This window comes from Oncorhynchus kisutch, linkage group LG21 (genome assembly GCF_002021735.2).
Source record: "Oncorhynchus kisutch isolate 150728-3 linkage group LG21, Okis_V2, whole genome shotgun sequence".
NCBI lineage: Eukaryota > Metazoa > Chordata > Actinopteri > Salmoniformes > Salmonidae > Oncorhynchus > Oncorhynchus kisutch.
The window spans coordinates 23,346,202-23,364,427 of NC_034194.2; the positions used below are offsets into that span (position 1 = coordinate 23,346,202).

Here is an 18,226-nt window from a genome sequence, read left to right on the forward strand (position 1 = left end):
CTGTTAATTTTTGTTGTTTTTCACTTTATATATTCACTTTGTATGTTGTCTACCTCACTTGCTTTGGCAATGTTAACACATGTTTCCCATGCCAATAAAGCCCTTGAATTGAATTGAATTGAATTGAGAAAAAGAGAGACAGAGAGAGATAGAGAGACAGAGAGAGAGAGAGACAGAGAGACAGAGAGAGAGAGAGAGAGAGAGATGGGAGAGCGAGAGACAACATTTTAACTAAATTTCTTTGTTGCTACAACAAATCAGGTCCCATTTTTGGTTCATTAAGTTGCTTGTGGGGGGACAAAGACCCCCTGGTATCGGCTAAGGACCAGAGTGTTCAGTGTTCCGTCAGTGTTCAGTCAGGGGAACTATTTCAAAGCAACACATCAACGGGACTCCTTAATCTGAGCTGGCAGGGGTCAGCCCAGAGAGACATGAGATGTCCATGGAGAAAGAGCCTGTTGGAGTATGTGTGTGTGTGCACGTGCACGTATGTGTGTGTAGCTGTGATTGGTTACACACACACTCGAGAGCCTATGAAAGGACAACCTTACAAGCTAACAACAGAGGAATGGCACATACACCACCCTATAATGCAACCGATACTGAACAAAAATATAAACACAACATGAAACAATTTCAAAGATTTTTACAGTTTATATCAGGATATCAGTCAATTGGAATACATTAATTAGGTCCTAATCTATGGATTTCACATGACTGTGCAGGGACGCAGCCAAGGGTGGGCCTGGGAGGGCATAGGCTCACCCACTTGGCAGCCAGGCCCACCCACTAGGGAGCCAGGCCCACCCACTTGGCAGCCAGGCCCACCAACTAGGGAGTCAGGCCCACCCACTTGGCAGCCAGGCCCACCCACTGGGGAGACAGGCCCACCCACTTGGCAGCCAGGCCCACCCACTGGGGAGCCAGGCCCACCCACTTGGCATCCAGGCCCACCGACTGGGGAGCCAGGCCCACCCACTTGGCAGCCAGGCCCACCGACTGGGGAGCCAGGCCCACCCACTGGGGAGCCAGGCCCAGCCAAACAGAATGAATTTTCCCCCACAAAAGGGGAGAAAACAGACATAAATACTCTCCCTTTTATTGTCCCCAGCACAAGGTGCATCTGTGTAATAATCATGCTGTTTAATCAGATTTTTGATATGCGGTCATATGGATTACAAATCTGGCTGCAAAATCTGAAATAAATAATATTTTTTGTACTTACAGAACATTGCTGTCATTTTTTATTTCAGCTCATGAAACATGGGACCAATACTTTACCTGCTGCGTCAATATTTTTGTTTAGTGTAGATCTACATAAAACCATAAACCAGAGAAGGAAAACGCTGAACACTCTCTCAACACCTAAACAAGGTCCTGTTCCTTTTCTTAAAGACAACAGAGAAATACATTTTTTCATAATCTTATCCAGTAGTATTTTAGAGAGCTGCTGATAAAACGTTATTACATCATGTTCAATCCCCATTCTGTATTATCAGTGACCATTGTGGTATATGACACCACAAAGACGACAGGCTGCAAGACCTCAGAGGAGAGAGAGGCACCAACAAGGCATCTCCTGCACATTGTGATGACAGAGACAGTACAGTCAAAGTCACCCAGCAGCTCTGCCCTGGACAGCCAGCCAGCCAGCCAGCCAGCCAGCCAGCCAGCCAGGGACACTGTGCTCTGCGTCCGTTCGTCTCCCTGCCTGCCTGCCAAACAATGGCGAGGACTGAGAATCCATACACATGACCTCAGACCACCAAGCTATTTGAAAAACAACAAGAGGAGCAGAAAGAGAAGCGGTCTGTCCCTCTCCACAGTCATCAGGGCTTTCTACCGCTTCCTGTTTTCACAGGGGTGAATTGTGGGAGATAATCTCTCGCTGCCTATTGGCTGACTCTACACAAACTGGCCCTGGAAAGTGGCCCTTTGTTACAGCGGCGACTCAAATCCAGCGCCTGGCTTTTCGTAGCACGCGGCAGCATGCCACACCATCAGCGGAAAAAAGAAAAGAAACAGAATGACATATAGAAAGGAAAACCCTCCTGACCTCATCCTCTCCACAGCACATACTGAGGCCAGTGGGCCGAATACACACAAAGGCCACGGACAGGGACAGAGATAAAGAGATGGAGAGGTAGAGAGAGAGAGACAGAGAGAGAGAGAGAGGAAGAGACAGAGAGAGAGACAGAGAGAGAGACAGAGAGAGAGAGAGACAGAGAGAGAGAGAGAGAGAGAGAGAGAGAGAGAGAGAGAGAGAGAGAAAGAGAGAGAGAGAGAGACAGAGAAAGAGAGAGGGAGACAGACAGAGAGAGAGAGAGAGAGAGAGAGAGAGACAGAGAGAGATTTCCACAACAACCTCAGTTTGAGACATGAGTACTGTTTGAATAACCTTGGTGCCTCGTTTGCTAATTCAGAGTATATATATATACCCCATATGAAAAAACAACATGGTAATTTACTGTCACTAAGACCACATCAATGTCATATTTCCTAAAAAAACCTGACACATGACAAGGTTATGTTTAGACCTGTCTGGCCTTGTCAAAACAGAGCAGCTGGTAATTGGCGATCAATAGGGATGGTTAACAGAACAGTGTCAGAACACACCAATTCAAATGTCGATCTGTCATGAACTGAAAAGATACCGTGACCCTGAACTGTCGTTAGTCACAACAGCAACCATATTATGGTAAATCTACCACAACATTTACCAATCAGGAGTGGCCTGGGTGCCCGCCTTGCCAGTGAGAGTGCCCCCCCCACCCCTCATCACAGCCACGAAACACACATCATCACCCCTTCTAAAACTCGACACGGGTGTGTGTTGAGGATGCACAGTGGTGTTGAGGATGCACAGTGGTGTTGAGGATGCACAGTGGTGTTGAGCTATTTTTTTTTAGGTGAGGGAGCAACAACAACAAAACATGCAAAGATGTTATCATTTCTTCAATCTAAGTTTGTACTGACAAAAGTAGCTAATTGAATTCCAGAATATGCATAAAATGCATCCTCCAATTGCAATGTCTGCCTACACCCACACACATATTGTCGCAGGAACATCAAATACCAAGGCTACTAGATTTCAACATAGGCCATCATCACTGTCAATCGTTAATGATAATTATTCATGTTTTACTAGTGAAACGTCCAAACGGCATCTCCATGCCAATCATGTGATTTATCTCAAACAGTGTCAGAACACTTGTTTCATGGGAACATTTCGATCTGTTTGAATGACTGTTTTGTGAGCGAATTAGAGCAGATGGTGTTAACAAACTATTAGCCTTTGTTGTATCTTGTTTCAATCAAAGCAGATAGCCTGCCTAGTGACGCGGGCTGCTGAGTTTTGGTGCATGATCATTTTTTGGGGACAATTCAGTTTTAGCTAACCATCCTAAAATGTCATTAGGAATGAGCAGGTGTTGTTGGTGTAACAGTAATGTTAGAGGCCTACTATGCGATGCTATTATATCCGGTTCTGTTTTGTAAAATGCTTAATGAATCATGTGATCCTGCGAGACATTGATTAAGCTTTAATCTAGCTTTACTAAATGAGCACCATTGTGAGAAGTGATCCTTTTCTATTTGTATCAGATCTTGATGAGTGTTATTTTAAGCAACTGGATCCCTTCGGGGTGCTGAAAGGACAGCACCAGGATCGTGCAACGATGTTAAAGAAGTTGAACCAACTTGTGGTGCTGAAGGACAGCTCTGCCATTCAGCCAGTTCAGGAACAAACGACACGAATTTGCACTAGGCCTATAGCCTAACAGGTCTAAGACTAGATGGTATAGCTATTTGTAGGCTTTAGCCTAATAGGTCTAAGACTAGATGGTAAAGCTATTTGTAGGCTTTAGCCTAATAGGTCTAAGACTAGATGGTATAGCTATTTGTAGGCTATAGGCTAGAGCCTGTTTGTGAGGAGAGCTTTATTGCGACTAGGCATTGCATTGTACTGTGTAGCTTACATGCTGTATCATGAATAAACTTTGATTAAATTAGCTTGAACACATGGTTACAATATACCCTATTACAGAATAATACAAAACTGAGAGATGAACTATCAATTCATAGAATGTATTTGCATAGATTAAACATGCTATCTAATTAGAATAGCAGGAAATTAGTTTTAAAACAGCCATAAAATCTTTCTTTTGGTGTGGTGTATTCATGCATCTCAATAAACTAGAACCTAAATGCATTGATACCTCCAACTTGGCCCAATTCACATTTCCACTTGCCCACTGTGACATGGCAAGCTAGAACGGGCCCTGTGTCTCAACCAATAGCCAATGTAGGTTAAATATCCCAAGCAGGGCTACAGCAACTTCCAGAGAGGGTCAGGCTCCCTGGGCTTTGCTGTGGCCTCTCTGGTTTGGGTGACCTCAGAAGAAAAGTGTCGCTGTAACCAAGTGGTCACATATCATTCTGGGTTCCACTGCGCAAGAAGGGCTCCATGGAGTTTTATGAACATAAAGGCAGACACACAGAGAAGTATTATTATAATTTTCTTACAAAGTGGCCGAGCCTCTGACGGGCCACCGCAGTAAACAAACATAGCCTACTTCATCATTCTCACCACCGCCAGAGAGAAGTCAGGGAAGAAACCACCATTCACCTCTAGGCTGTTCTACATATTTATTTGGTTTGTCATTCTATAGTTTTTCATAACATTTTTGTGGTAATTAAATCTAAATAAAAAGTTCAGTATAAATGGTCCAGAAATAGTTGTACCAGCTCCGTTTATTCTCAAAAGTGAGGGGGTGCCTCTCCTCCATGCTTCGGCAGCACAACATCCCTACAAGTGTGTCACATGACCCTGGGGGTTGTGGTTAGTGATTGGTGACCATGGTGACAGAGAGCGGGCAGCTGGGAAAAAGGGACCTTTATCTGCCGATTTGAATAAGATGGCCTGGATCTGTCACAGTGTTTACCCTCCTTACGGTTAGAGAGGGACACAACGCAACAACAACAAAAACGATAGCAATCGGCCGCATACAAGGCAGCAACACAGCTATTGTGTTACAATGAGCCCATCCCCCTGCTTTGTTAGTTCACCTCCCTGGTCCAGTACTCTACCCTCACAGACCTCCCTCGTCCTGAACTCTACCCCCACAGACATCCCTGGTCCTGAACTCTACCACCACAGACCTCCCTGGTCCAGTACTCTACCCCCACAGACCTCCCTGGTCCTGAACTCTACCACCGCAGACCTCCCTGGTCCTGAACTCTACCACCGCAGACCTCCCTGGTCCAGTACTCTACCCCCACAGACCTCCCTGGTCCTGAACTCTACCCCCACAGACCTCCCTGTTCCTGAACTCTACCCCCACAGACCTCCCTCGTCCTGAACTCTACCCCACAGACCTCCCTGGTCCTAAACTCTACCACCACAGACATCCTTTGTCCTGAACTCTACCCCCACAGACATCCCTGGTCCTGAACTCTACCCCCACAGACATCCCTGGTCCTGAACTCTACCCCCACAGACATCCCTGGTCCTGAACTCTACCACCACAGACATCCCTCGTCCTGAACTCTACCACCGCAGACATCCCTTGTCCTGAACTCGACCCCCACAGATCCCCCTGGTCCTAAATAACAAGGGAGGTTAGCATTCTTTGGTGGGTAGGATATTTATGCCTCTGTAACTTTCTGTAACTATCTCACTCATCATTATTCACAATTTATTCATGATTATCCGTAATCATGGTAGAATCCACATTAATGTAGAAGTGTTCAGAAACCTATTATATTCTTATTTACAATACAAGTGACTCCAAAATGACACAATACATTATTTACCATTCATTTCTATTGGGCACAAAATAATCTGAAACGCAACCAAAACAACCTGCAAATGCATTCAACAGGTTTGTAAAGTTACAAGCGTGATGTAGTCACTGCAGCGTGCTAGGAACATGGGAACAAATACGTAACTTTTGACTCCTTTAATACACAAATAAGTGATTTGTCAAAAATACTTATGACACTATCAAATGGAGGGACTAGATACATTTAGTGTTTTCATTTCTAAACGGTTAAATAGATAAGTATGAAAATACCCTCAAATAAAAGGTGACATTCTGTACTGTCACCTCATATAGAACATTTGATCTCAAATCCAAAATGCTGGAGTATAGAGCCAAATTAAAAGTTTTAGCTTCACTGTCCAAATAAATATTACGGTAGTGTAGTATGGCAAAGGTCCTCATACAGTAGCAATGCAGCAAGACACACAAACCTCCACCAAAACTCCACCAGAACTCCATACACCATACGCCATGCACCATACACCATGCACCATACACCATGCACCATACACCATGCACCATACACTGTACACCGTACACGGTGCACCATACACCAAAACCCTGTGCACCATGCACCACGCGTCATGCACCATGTGCCATGCACCATGCACCATACACCATGCACCATGCACGTTGAAACAGACACTTCATGTTAGTACAGCACTATCCCGGAAGAACAAATCAGGAGAAGTGAGAAGAAAAACCGCTTCACTCATTTTCCTCTTTTAATAACTGTAGTCTGAGGTGAGAGTACAGGCAGAGAAATACAGGAAGAAAAGACCAGGCCTAGTGATCTGTCCTTCCAGTTGTCAGGAGGACAGTCAGGACGGACACACAGACGGTGTTGAACACACCTGGACAGATCGGTAACTATGGTGACAGCAATAGGTAGACAGAGAAGTACCATCCCCAAAGTATGTTTATATATTTACTGATGTACTACATGTTTATGCTTGAGTGACAATTACTGCATTGATTGATAGGAACTAAGAACATAAGAATTTCGCTGCACCCGCAATAACAAATGCTAACTGTGTGCGCGACCAATAACATTTGATTTGATTTGATTCGATGTTGAGCTTCAGGTAGCACCCGCCCTTAGGCACAGACCTAGGATCAGCTTACCCTCATGGAAATCTCCCCATAACCACTGGGTAAATAATTAAGGGTAGGATTTGGGGGAGGGTAATCTGATCCTGGACCAGTGCCCAAATCCAACTTCTGCTTCAAGGAGCAACGTCTGGGGGCTATGATGTGAGAGGTGAAAGGTTGGGGTGTCTGGGTGTGGCTCACCTTGACGTCGGAGAAGAACATCTTGAGCATGTTGGAGCTGGGGTAGCGGGCGTAGAAGAACATGAGCTTGGCCTTCTTCAGGTGGTTGGGGGAGAGACCCTCCTGAATCTGAACATGGCCGCCGTCAAAGAAATTGACAATTTTTTGGAGGGAAAATAGTCATTAAAATGGCCGACCTTGCAAAGCATCTTAATGTGTAGTCATATAGCTATGGTACGCAACTTGACCTAGAACCCCTGCTATTTCAGCTGATGTGTTTTTAATGTGTAACATATGTGTAATTAACATGTATTTAATGTACAATAATTAGCCACTTAATTGTTTTCCTTGAAGACTACATTAGATATAGGCCAAATGAATACATTTGACAATAATTATTTTATGTTAGCAATAGCACTGGAGTAAGGTAGGGCCAATCTTAAATGAGTTAGTTATTAGGGAGTAGTGAGTGAAGCCAGGCCAAGCCATTAGCATCCTCTCTGTATTAGGTGTGAGCGTGTTACGGTAAATAAAATGCTGGCCAGCGCCACAGCCGGTGCCTTTACATAAGGAGCTCATTTCACAGTCAAAGTAAGCAAACGCCTTTCCCTCTTCCCCATCATACCCCTCCAACCTCCACCCCAAAATAAGGAAGAAAAAAGGAGACATTTGCATATCACAGACAAAGAAAGCAGTTAACACTGGTTATGAGAGAGGAGCCTAATGGCTTGGCGATAAGATATGCCAACCAAAGACAGGAGTTACTGACGTGATGTTGGCTTCATATTGATGTAAAAGCGAGGTCTAAAAGGGACAACCATGTCTCTCTATAACAGAGCTGTAGACCTTATTCATTTAAAATACACACATCATAGATTTTGGAGACCAAGGTTTTCCAAGGGAAGTCTCGGGAGAAAAGAGGGTGGGATGGTGGTTGGGGGGGGGCACCTTGAACGATAGAGCCGTTCCAACCTCAATTACACCCCCTCCTTTCCCTGCTCCTCCTCCAGCCTCCAGCCTCCCTAGTGCTGCCAAACCTTGGGACGAGGAGGAGGAGGAGGAGCAGGAGGAGGAGGAGGAGGAGGAGGAGGAGGAGGAGGAGAAGGATGAGGGTTGCCAAGGCAGTGAACCCAGCCAGCGATGGGCGCTGCGTCCCTGGAACACATCTGCGCTGCGGACTGGCCCAAACCATTTCCACGGTGAATTAACAGCCGTATAATTCAGCTGATATCAATCTGCGGCTAAGACATTGAAAGGAGATGAGGGGGGGAGGGGCACAAATAAAACTCAGAGACGAATTAAAAAGGTCTCTCTCCTCGAGCAGAAGCAATCAGTAGTAACTATTATCTCTTGAACCGCAAATGAAAGGGCTACTCTGTAAGTCTGTATGTAAGACGATGTCATAATACCGATTCATTGTGGATTGCACATCTATATAGCTATGGTTGCACCTTTTAATTAGATACTGTTTCTACACTCAATAATAGGGTGTCATGACAATCACTCAAGAATCATGCATTTGACAAGGAAGGTATGTGCTGGGAGATGGGAGTGCCCTTGACTTCAGGGTTACCCAGGGCCCCCCTTTAAAAACCAGGTACCGTGAACCAAGCTGGATCATGGATCAGGTCCTCCAGGCCTAGTATTGTCTGCTGGCTCAGGAAGAGGAAAGAGAGAGAGGGCTGTATGGAAGCCATCTATAGGCAGGGAGGGAGGGAGGGAGGGAGGGAGGGAGGGAGGGAGGGAGGGAGGGAGGGAGGGAGGGAGGGAGGGAGGGAGGGAGGGAGGGAGGGAGGGAGGGAGGGAGGGAGGGAGGGAGGGAAGAGGGCCTATGGGGAGAACCCTGGCAGGCTAGCCCGACTCCAACAGGCCTGGCCAAAAGAGCAGCACTCCACTCTCCACACCACACCATCTGCTTCAAGAGAGAGGGGTACAATGGCCCCTCAGAGAGTGAGAGAAAGAGAAAGAAGTGAGAGAGAGAGGGAGAGAGAGAGAGAGAGAAAGAGAGAGAGAGAGAAAGAGAGAGAGAGAAAAAGAGAGAGAAAAAGAGAGAGAAAAGAGAGAGAAGTGAGAGAGAGAGGGAGAGAGAGAGAGAGAGAAAGAGAGAGAGAGAGAAAGAGAGAGAGAGAAAAAGAGAGAGAAATGAGAGAGAAAATAAAGAGAAAAGAGAGAGAAAAGAGAGAGAAAAGAGAGAGGAGAAAGAGACATTGGGCAGAGTGGGACAGGGCTGTTCTCTTCAAGTATGGCAAGGTGGATTTCAGCTGTCAGACTGATAAGACTGGGCTTTCTCAAAGACACTACTACGCTCTCGCTTCTAAATACAAATGAATCCACAACTAAGGACAATCACAACATTACAAGAGATTACATTGATATATAACGAAATTAATTATTTTTAAGTCGCATAGATCTACAGACACATGATTCTCTTGATGAATTTATTTCTCTCACAGCTTGCAAATGTAATAGTGATTGGACTTGGGGTGACACACAGCTATTATTTAGCCATGATGGTTTCCTTGTACCAGCTGGCCGAGTGTTATATGAGCACATCTGACAAGACATCATCATTCACTACAGCACTTCCCCAAAACCCCAAAGTCATGAGAGGAAATAGATGCTTCACTTCCTCATTCCAGGTGTAAAAGGACAAGATACTCAGAGTCAGAGAACAAATGAGGAAATTGATGGCAGCCATCTGCTGCGCAACGGTGCGGAACGCCGGTGAACTTTAACGCACTGACAATCTGTGCCATCTTTAGTTCTAGTACTACAATGACTTCTATCACTGCTATTACTATTGTATTAAGACTACCAACTGTCACTGTAGACAGTACGACTCACATTAAAAGTCATAAAAAATAACATTGATTGTTAACTGGCGTAAACAATCAACACCCAACCAGTGTTTTTCAAAGCTGTGAAATGAACCAAAGATGAGAAGAAAACAACGTGTATCACATGGCCGCGTTGTTCTAACTATTCTTTCCATTAATGAGAGTACATCTGTTAATGCACCAAAATAATTAACACCACAATAGAAGCAACAGCATCTGGATTATTTGGTTATTATTTTAATTGTTTTATTCTCTTTCTCTCTACCTCTCTCTCTACCTCCCTCCCACGTCTGATTCTCTCTCTCTCTCTCTCTTCATCCCTCCATTGGGAGCGACAGAGCAGATGATTATAGATCTCTGGGAAGAGCCAACTCTTGGGTCAGAAGACAAGACAAGGTGCCGTAATGAAAGGCAAACAGCTCGCCGAAAACACCTGTTAACGTCCGCTTCAAAAGAAAAGACTGGGAGGGAGAGAGAAAAAAAGAAGGAGTATTTGGGTGCCGAGCAACAGCTGAAGGCCCCCCAGGCTGTTGACAGATCTTTATGAAACGGAGAAAAGAGAAAAGCAACGACGCCGATTGTTCCTTTTTACAATGTGGGGATGATAAGAAACATGAGGAAACACAGGTGGCCATAAATACACATCTTTACTGAGTCCTCAGGCAAACCCATATCTCCTACACACACACACAAAGGCCGTGCCCTGAGGCGATCACAACACAGACACACATCAACACTAACATACAGTAGCTATACCCTAACATCAATCTTAGATGCTTTAAGATAAGAAAAACAAAGATGCACTCGCGGTCAATTCTCACTAGTAGCTAGTTTGTTAAACCATAGACCATAAACCATAGCATAGACATTAAATGATCAGGGATAGAGAAATAAGTGCTATGGAAGCTTCATGAGTGAAATGTGTATGTAAAGACAGGTCTATATAGGGGAAAGGGGCTAACTGAAGGGATTAGCGGAGGCTTTTAGGCTCCAGTCCCACTAGGGTGAATGTGATCCTCCCATAGGGACATTAGCTCTTTATCTGCAGGCCATGATTGGGGCACCCAGGGGTAAACTATTGGAGTCACTATAGACAGCCGTTGTGCTCAACTTCAGCCTGCTATAGCTTTTGTCTCTTTCAGTCATGTGTCAAATGGGAATCAGGGCTAGAAATGTCATAGAGACATTATCTGACCAATGGTAAAGTGATACGTAGGTGACGAGAGTACATTTAACCACTTTGAAGAGAGAAGGGGATATAATACAGTAATTTTGGAGAGAACAGGAAAAGCAATATGTTTGGTGATTAGCAATAATATGCAATAGTCATAACAATATCTGATAATATCTAAGATGAACAAGTACCCCATCTATAGTATCTCTAACTCACTCTCCTACTCAAGTCCCGACCTACCTCCCTCCCTCCCTCAGTGTGGTGAAGGATACGGTGCTGCCTGAGTATGGTGAGATGTCGTTCATGTCGCTCATGTCTCCACACTCTGACTTGATGAGGGACAGGGAGAGCCCCTCTGCGGTGCTCCCGGGGTGGCTGGGAGAGAGCGACCTGTGGTGGTGCCCCATGTGATGCACTGAAGACATCTTGGTCCGCAGGCTGGTGGTCTCCCTGGACAGGTCCATGGAGTCTGGGGAGGAGTGGTCCTTCCCTGGGTAACCCCCGGAGGGTGGGCCCAGGGGGCTCGGGAAGGGGTAGCCCATGAGAGGCAGGGGGAAGGGGTGGCGGAAAGACGGGGGGCTGAATCCCATGGAGGCAGAGAGGGAGGAGGGGTGCAGGGAAGGGTGGTGGTGGCCCCCGTGGGCACCCACAGCTGAGGACTGGTGATGGTGTTCTGTCTGAGTCTTCCTCACCACTAGGGGCAGCGCCTCTGTCTGGTCGTTGGCGCCAGGCATGGGCATGCCACCGAACGAGTCCAGGGGGTTGGGAATGATGACGTCACCAAAGCACTGCAGGCGCTGGTTGGCTGTGTGGAAGTTGGGGCCCTCACCGTTGACCCCGAACCTCTCTGGGGGCATGGGGAGGGGCGAGAAGACCTGGGGGGGTGCGGGGCGTGGGGGCTTGGCGAACACCTTGACCACCGTGTCCACCACCTGGTTCATGGCTGAGTTGAGCTCCTGTTTCAGCGTCTCAGCCAGCTGCTTGCCCTCCGCATGGTGCATGGAGGAGGAAGGACCCTGACCAGGACCTTTCCCCCGGACCAGCCCCTCTCTCCTGGGCTTGTTACCCTCCGCCAGCAGGGCCTGCTCCTGGAGCAATGCCCTGGCCCGGTCCAGGAAGTGTCCTGGGTCCAGGTCTGACATCTCGTTGTCGGAGCGGTCTGCCCGGTCATCTCCCCCAGCATCGGACCTCCCGGCGCTGTCCTCAGACATGTTGCCCAGGTCGTGAGCCAGGTCGTGCTCAGAATCGTCGGTGGAATCATAGATCTGGAAGAACTTCTCCTGCAGCTGGCGCAGCTGCTTCTGCATGTCCTCCAGCTGCAGCTTCAGCTGCCTGCGCTCCTCCTGCTTTTGCTCTTTACGCTGGCACACCAGCTGGGTGAAGCTCTGCTGCTGCTGCTGGGGCAGGCGCTGCTTCCTCTTGTTCTCCCGGCTGCACACCTCTCCCCTGGGGCTAGGCGGCTGTGGGGGGCAGTCCATCTCCATCTCCCTGTTCCCGTCCATCTCTCGCTCCCTCTCCCGTTCACGTTGTTCCCGTTCACGGTCCCGCTCTCCGTGATGGCGTGCGGGCACTACCACGCTGGGCGAGTGGCTCATGCCTCGGATGATGTTCTCCACGCGGGCGCGCTTGGCCCGCAGGTGCTCATCGTTGAGGCGCTCTAGGTCGAAGGCACCCAGAGCCGAGGGGCGGCCGAAGGGGGAGAGGCACTCTTGGGGGCTGTCCTGAGACGAGTTACTGCAGGCGTCCTCCTGGGGGGCTTCGGAACCCCCACTTGAGAGGCCCGACCCGGGGAACCCCCCGTCTCTTCTCTCTCCTCTCTCCCCTCTCTCCCCTCTCTCTCCTCTCTCTCCTCTCTCTCCTCTCTCTCCTCCTCCATTCTTGGCCATGTTGCTCTTGAGGAGCTGGGAGATGATGGTGGCACCAGGGAAGGGCATCATGGCATCTTCGTACGAGTTGGCTCTCTTCAGGAGCTTCCGGAGCACGTTGGACTTGGAGTCGTTGTCGGTTGCTGTGACGACCCCAGTGGGGCCGTGTGGCTGCACCATGGAACAGTCTGTGGAGTCTGCGTCGGAGCTGTGGTGGTGGGAGTTGAGAGAGTTCATGGCACTGAAGATGGCTGCTTTGGCGCAGGCAATGTCGGCGCTGGTTGTAGCTGCTGCTGTGTTGGCGGCGGTGCTGCCCACTGTCCTCTTCACACCGATGTCCACACGTCTTCTCTTGGTCTGTCTGCTCAGGAGGGAGTCGCTGTCATGGTCCGGCATCACGGGCTGCTGCTATTGGGCCATATCCCACAAAGCCACTCCTCTAGGACCGCTGCTGAATGACACCTGGCAGCAAGAAAACAGAAAGGAAACATGTATGGATTCATTGAAGGGGATGGATCATTTACTTTAAAATGTCACTATATTGACATTAAATCTATTTTCTAATATAAATAAATAAATAAAGTCCTAATATTCCTACTACCAAATGTAGAAATAATTGAATAGCAGTGCTCCAGAGAGTGACATCACTTCACTGTATAAAAATGTACCAGCGATACGGTTTTATCTCAAGACTAGATGCAATACCTGTGGACAGGCGGCATCGACTGTCGACTACATGATTCCATTTAGACAACATAACTAATGACTGTAGGGAGAAGAGAGAGCAGAAGGCAGGAGTGATGGGGTCAGAACTAGGCCTTGTCTTTGCATTCCAGGGCAAAGTCCTAACAAATGGCACCCTATTCCCTGTATAGTGCACTACTTTTCATCAGGGCCCATAGGGCTCTAGTCAAAAGTAGTGCACTATATAGGGCATAAAGTGTCATTTCAGACGCAGCCTACATTTTCCCCTGTCTGTCCCCTGTTTCACGCTGCCTCCCTGTGTAACACTGAACCAGTTCCCACGCAACAAAAAGCTGCATAACATTATGATAATTATTTAAGTACTTGTCCTCATTTCCATGTTTGTGCGCTTCAAGCCGGTGCAGAAAAGCATTAAGTCATAGACTAAAGAGAAAGGCTGAGGTTGGATTGAGAATGCTATAAAGACACAGTAAACTGTTGCAGTCTTAATTATAATCTCCTCTCCTAAAGTCATCACTACGTCATTTACATTTTAGGCTACATTTTATTACTTTAGATTAGAAGACGCTCATATCGAAAGCAAGTGTATGTAGTACATTAACTATATTCACCCAAACGACATATCACCCCTATTGCAAGTGTTATAGTACGTTTATCACAATGTGCCATAAACATAAAGCCTATTTCCAGACCGCTTCTTAAATTGCACCCTGATCGAATCCACACACTCGCACTGTCAGCGATTCTGGAGGGGAACTTCTTCCAGCCAAATGAATCAGAATATCACAATCTTAAATTAAACAAAAATAGAAACACGACATAAATACAGATAAATAAGCTTATTGATTTTGTGCCAGTAGGGGCTCACTTCTATGGCTTTTTGCTTGTCTTTTCATCTAGCAAAGCTGATTAATTCTGCTCTAATGAACGGGTCACATGGGTCAACTCTGCCAAGGAGCAACTTAAAGCGCTCGAACAAAAACCTAATGCCTTTATGAAAGGAAACATTTTGTCGCAATCCAGACAGCATCAGTACTGCTATGTAAGCATCGGCTGACAGCTACGCATGCAGTCTTTTGTCAGTGGTATGGGACTTTTATTCAGTGTATTTACAGAATGAATTAACATTCACTGTCAATAGAGAGAAAAAAAAAAGTTTTATATGAAATTTGAGAATTATTTTATGATATTATTTCACATTCCTCATCTCAAATATTGAGTACATGTATAGACAATATCGTGCAAGAGTCCTTTTTCTCAAACCCGGATCCTATCAGGAACACTACTAAAATAAATATTAAGTGAAACAGCAGGGAGACAATCTAATAGGATATCTATATTAATAACATACGTATCGAGTGAATCGGGTTTTTGAAGATTGAAAGTTGTGTGATCTCTTACTAGAGAACATTCATTCAAATCTATACATTCAAATCTGTCAAATACTATTTCAGATTTTAGTACAAGTACAATCAAATTGACAATGCAAATACACTGTCACTTATCAGATGAGATGTCAAGACATATTTTGAGAGACAAAGTCATTTTTTTAAACAAATATTTATATCTTCTTAAACCAATCAGATATGGATATTGAAAATGGGGCCACAGGAAAAGTATGACTGTCTGACCATCCCATCTTTATCGACACTTGGGACTCTATGAATCAGTTATAGTATATGACAATTTCATATATACCATACTACCTTAACCATGCATAACAAGCATCACTTTCTTTTCTAATACACACGTACACATACACACACAAGCACACACACACACGCACGGACACACACACACACATGCACGCACGCACCCACGCGCACACACACACAAACACCACTTTAAATATAAACTTGTTTTTAGATAGTCTTATTACTGTGTTGTTAAGCAATACAAGAAAAACAAGCAGTAAGATGGAGTAACTTATGTTGAGATACAGAAATATATCAAACTAGCACATTATTGCTGTAGCTCAAGGAAAAAGAAACAAGGTTGGGAAACATATTTTGTGGCAAAACAAAAGGAAATATATTACACAGACTAAGCCAATTTTGGTCTATAATAAAACCATGTCTTTGTTTGACTCTGATAAATGGCTCTGGCTCAACTCTCTCTAACCATCCATCTCCATAAGTGCAAACAAGGGTGATATATCTCCAAGAAAACCTTGACTTAAGCGCCACAAGACCTTAACAATGGGCTATGTCGTTATCGCTCAAAATAGAGCCGCCAGCACCTGTCTTTTCCGACGGCGCACCTGTCCCCCATTGCCCATGCGCAGTCTATCACTTGGAAGACCTTTCAACAATTTCAAGGAAATATGACCGCAGTTGAACAATGAGCTATGCTCGTCTCTCGAGCCCTTTTAACTCCCCCTCGCTCCTTTTCCCAGGATCTTTCAAACTCTGAGAGAGTGAGAACGGGGCACCGTGAAGGACAAAGCTAAACTAAAAGAAAAGTTCATAACCCCTTTGGATTTGTAACAGAGTAAAGTAACCTATTCAAGCAAGTCTAGTCTAGGACTGAAAATTCTAAATATGACAACAATAAGGCCTGCTAGACTTTAGGCACCAAAAATGGTGAGAGCGGGGTGACGGGGTTGTGCGCCTCTGTGCCAAATATCCCTGTTGTCTCCAGTGTACACTTGGGACGTTTTTCCCCCGTCAAAATTTTACCGTTCTTGGCACTACCATAAACTCAAGCAGCGAGTGCACTATAAAAAAAACTATACCAGGGAAACGCACCTATTAGATAGACTGAAACATGTATATAGGCTACAATTCAAAGAGTAGATCACATCTAGCCTATCTGATATGTTATATTTCAGATATTAAAAACGATAAAGCCAAGCTTGTTTACATCGAAACGACACACGTTCCTACTAAATAACACTGGAAGAATAAAAATAGACATGAAAGAAAAACGTTTATCGGAACAAAGACCATATGCCAACGAAAATGACTGGTGTAGCCGACACAGATGAAAAGATAATAGACTTCAGACTTCATCAAATCAAACCAACTCAGACAGCCTTGAGCGTCTTTATATGCAAAAAAAACATTTATTTAAAATTGACCAAACTTTAAAAGACAGTAACTTACTTTTAAAAGTTAGAAATGATCTGTCTGCCAGCGATTTAGAAGGATAAATTCATCCACACATCATCTTCATAAAAATTACGCATCTTTGTCACACTTTAAGTGAAAGAAAAACAATTCAGTCAAATAATATCGTAAAGGTAACGTTGTCTTTCATCAGAATATATTCCGCTGTTTATCATTTTGATTTGTTTATTTTTTTTCCGCCCACCGAGCGCACGCGACGCAAAAGAACAAGAGGGAGGTATCTGAGGACAAGGTTACTTACCCCGCAGATGAAGAGAAAAGCGAGCTCCTTTTTACTGCTGAAAGTGAATATGCAGTCTTCCCCCGGGAGACGTTGAATATTATAATTGCTCGGGGAAGGAAGAGCAAGAGTAAAGTGAGTGATAAGCGTGCGCGTAGAACAGAAAAAAATACATAAAATAGCTATTTTCCGCCGCTCTCCTCTATCCTCTCCTCTCGAGACTGAAAGACTGTGGCGGTGATGTCGTAGCAGCTGGTGTGAGTGTGTGTCTCCGAGGCGCACGCGATGCAGAGCTTTGATGCTCGAGCTCTCCTCCACCAACAAGATTCACTTTAAGACACAGCTGAAGGAAACAGGAAGACGGCGCGTCATAAGCTTGGTGATGTAACGGTTCGTACCTACCAATAAGAACTGTCCATCGGGTCCGGGAGGAGTACAACGCACTAAACTTGACCGAGGAATGGGACTCCGACAGGCAAAAAAAAACCTCTTACTTATCACTTTCTTTACAAATCAGTGAGTGAATATGTAAGAAAATATCATTTTGAAGTGGCTTATCGTTTTGTGATTCTGTCGATAATGTTATGCATAAACATTAATGTTATGCACATATTGTTGTGCACATATGATAATGGTTCATATTTTAAGACACTGAATTAAGAGATTTTATGTCACGAATAGGTGTTTATGTCATTTGAACTCATGTAAAACAGTATCCATTAAAACACACATTTCGCACTCATTTTACGCAACAACTTTTCATTTAGATTTCCCCCCCCCCCCCCCAAGTTTGCCATTCAATAAGAGATTCCATTGTCATATCTCAATTGGGCTTATTGGGTTTGTATGGCTGTTTTGTGCAACATTATGCTTGTAACAACGATAAGATATGAACATTGGCGTGTTATTTGTAGGCTATTCTATATTGGATACGTGCGTCTCCAGAGGCCTGGGGTTTAATATGGCATTGGGCGCGGGGGCTCAGAAAGGCATGGTGTCGATATATCACTACCCTCGTTTGATTTACCGACCACAGAGCAACATGATAAGGCTTGACTACATTATATCATGGAATGTCAAACCGTGTGTGATTATTAGCTTATTGCCTGATAACACGGGCTGGAGCCATCTCAAATGCGAGTTTGTGTTAGGCCTAACTTTTATTTAATTCACAGGTCACAGAGTGAGACTCATTTAAACAAA

The 18,226-nt window shown here is 45.3% G+C and overlaps 1 protein-coding gene across 1 annotated transcript in view; it reads right to left on the reverse strand.

The window, feature by feature from the left end:
• LOC109866375 (prospero homeobox protein 1) overlaps nucleotides 1–17,759 on the reverse strand; it is a 30,387-nt gene extending 12,628 nt beyond the window's left edge. Inside the window, exons 1-3 of the mRNA XM_031800161.1 lie at nucleotides 17,045–17,759; nucleotides 11,378–13,432; nucleotides 6,948–7,223 (exon numbers count right to left, since the gene is read on the reverse strand). Coding sequence (XP_031656021.1) covers nucleotides 6,948–7,223; nucleotides 11,378–13,366 — 2,265 coding nt within the window. The 5' untranslated portion in view covers nucleotides 13,367–13,432; nucleotides 17,045–17,759. The remainder of the gene's footprint in view (nucleotides 1–6,947; nucleotides 7,224–11,377; nucleotides 13,433–17,044) is intronic.
• Between the last annotated feature and the right edge of the window lie 467 nt (nucleotides 17,760–18,226).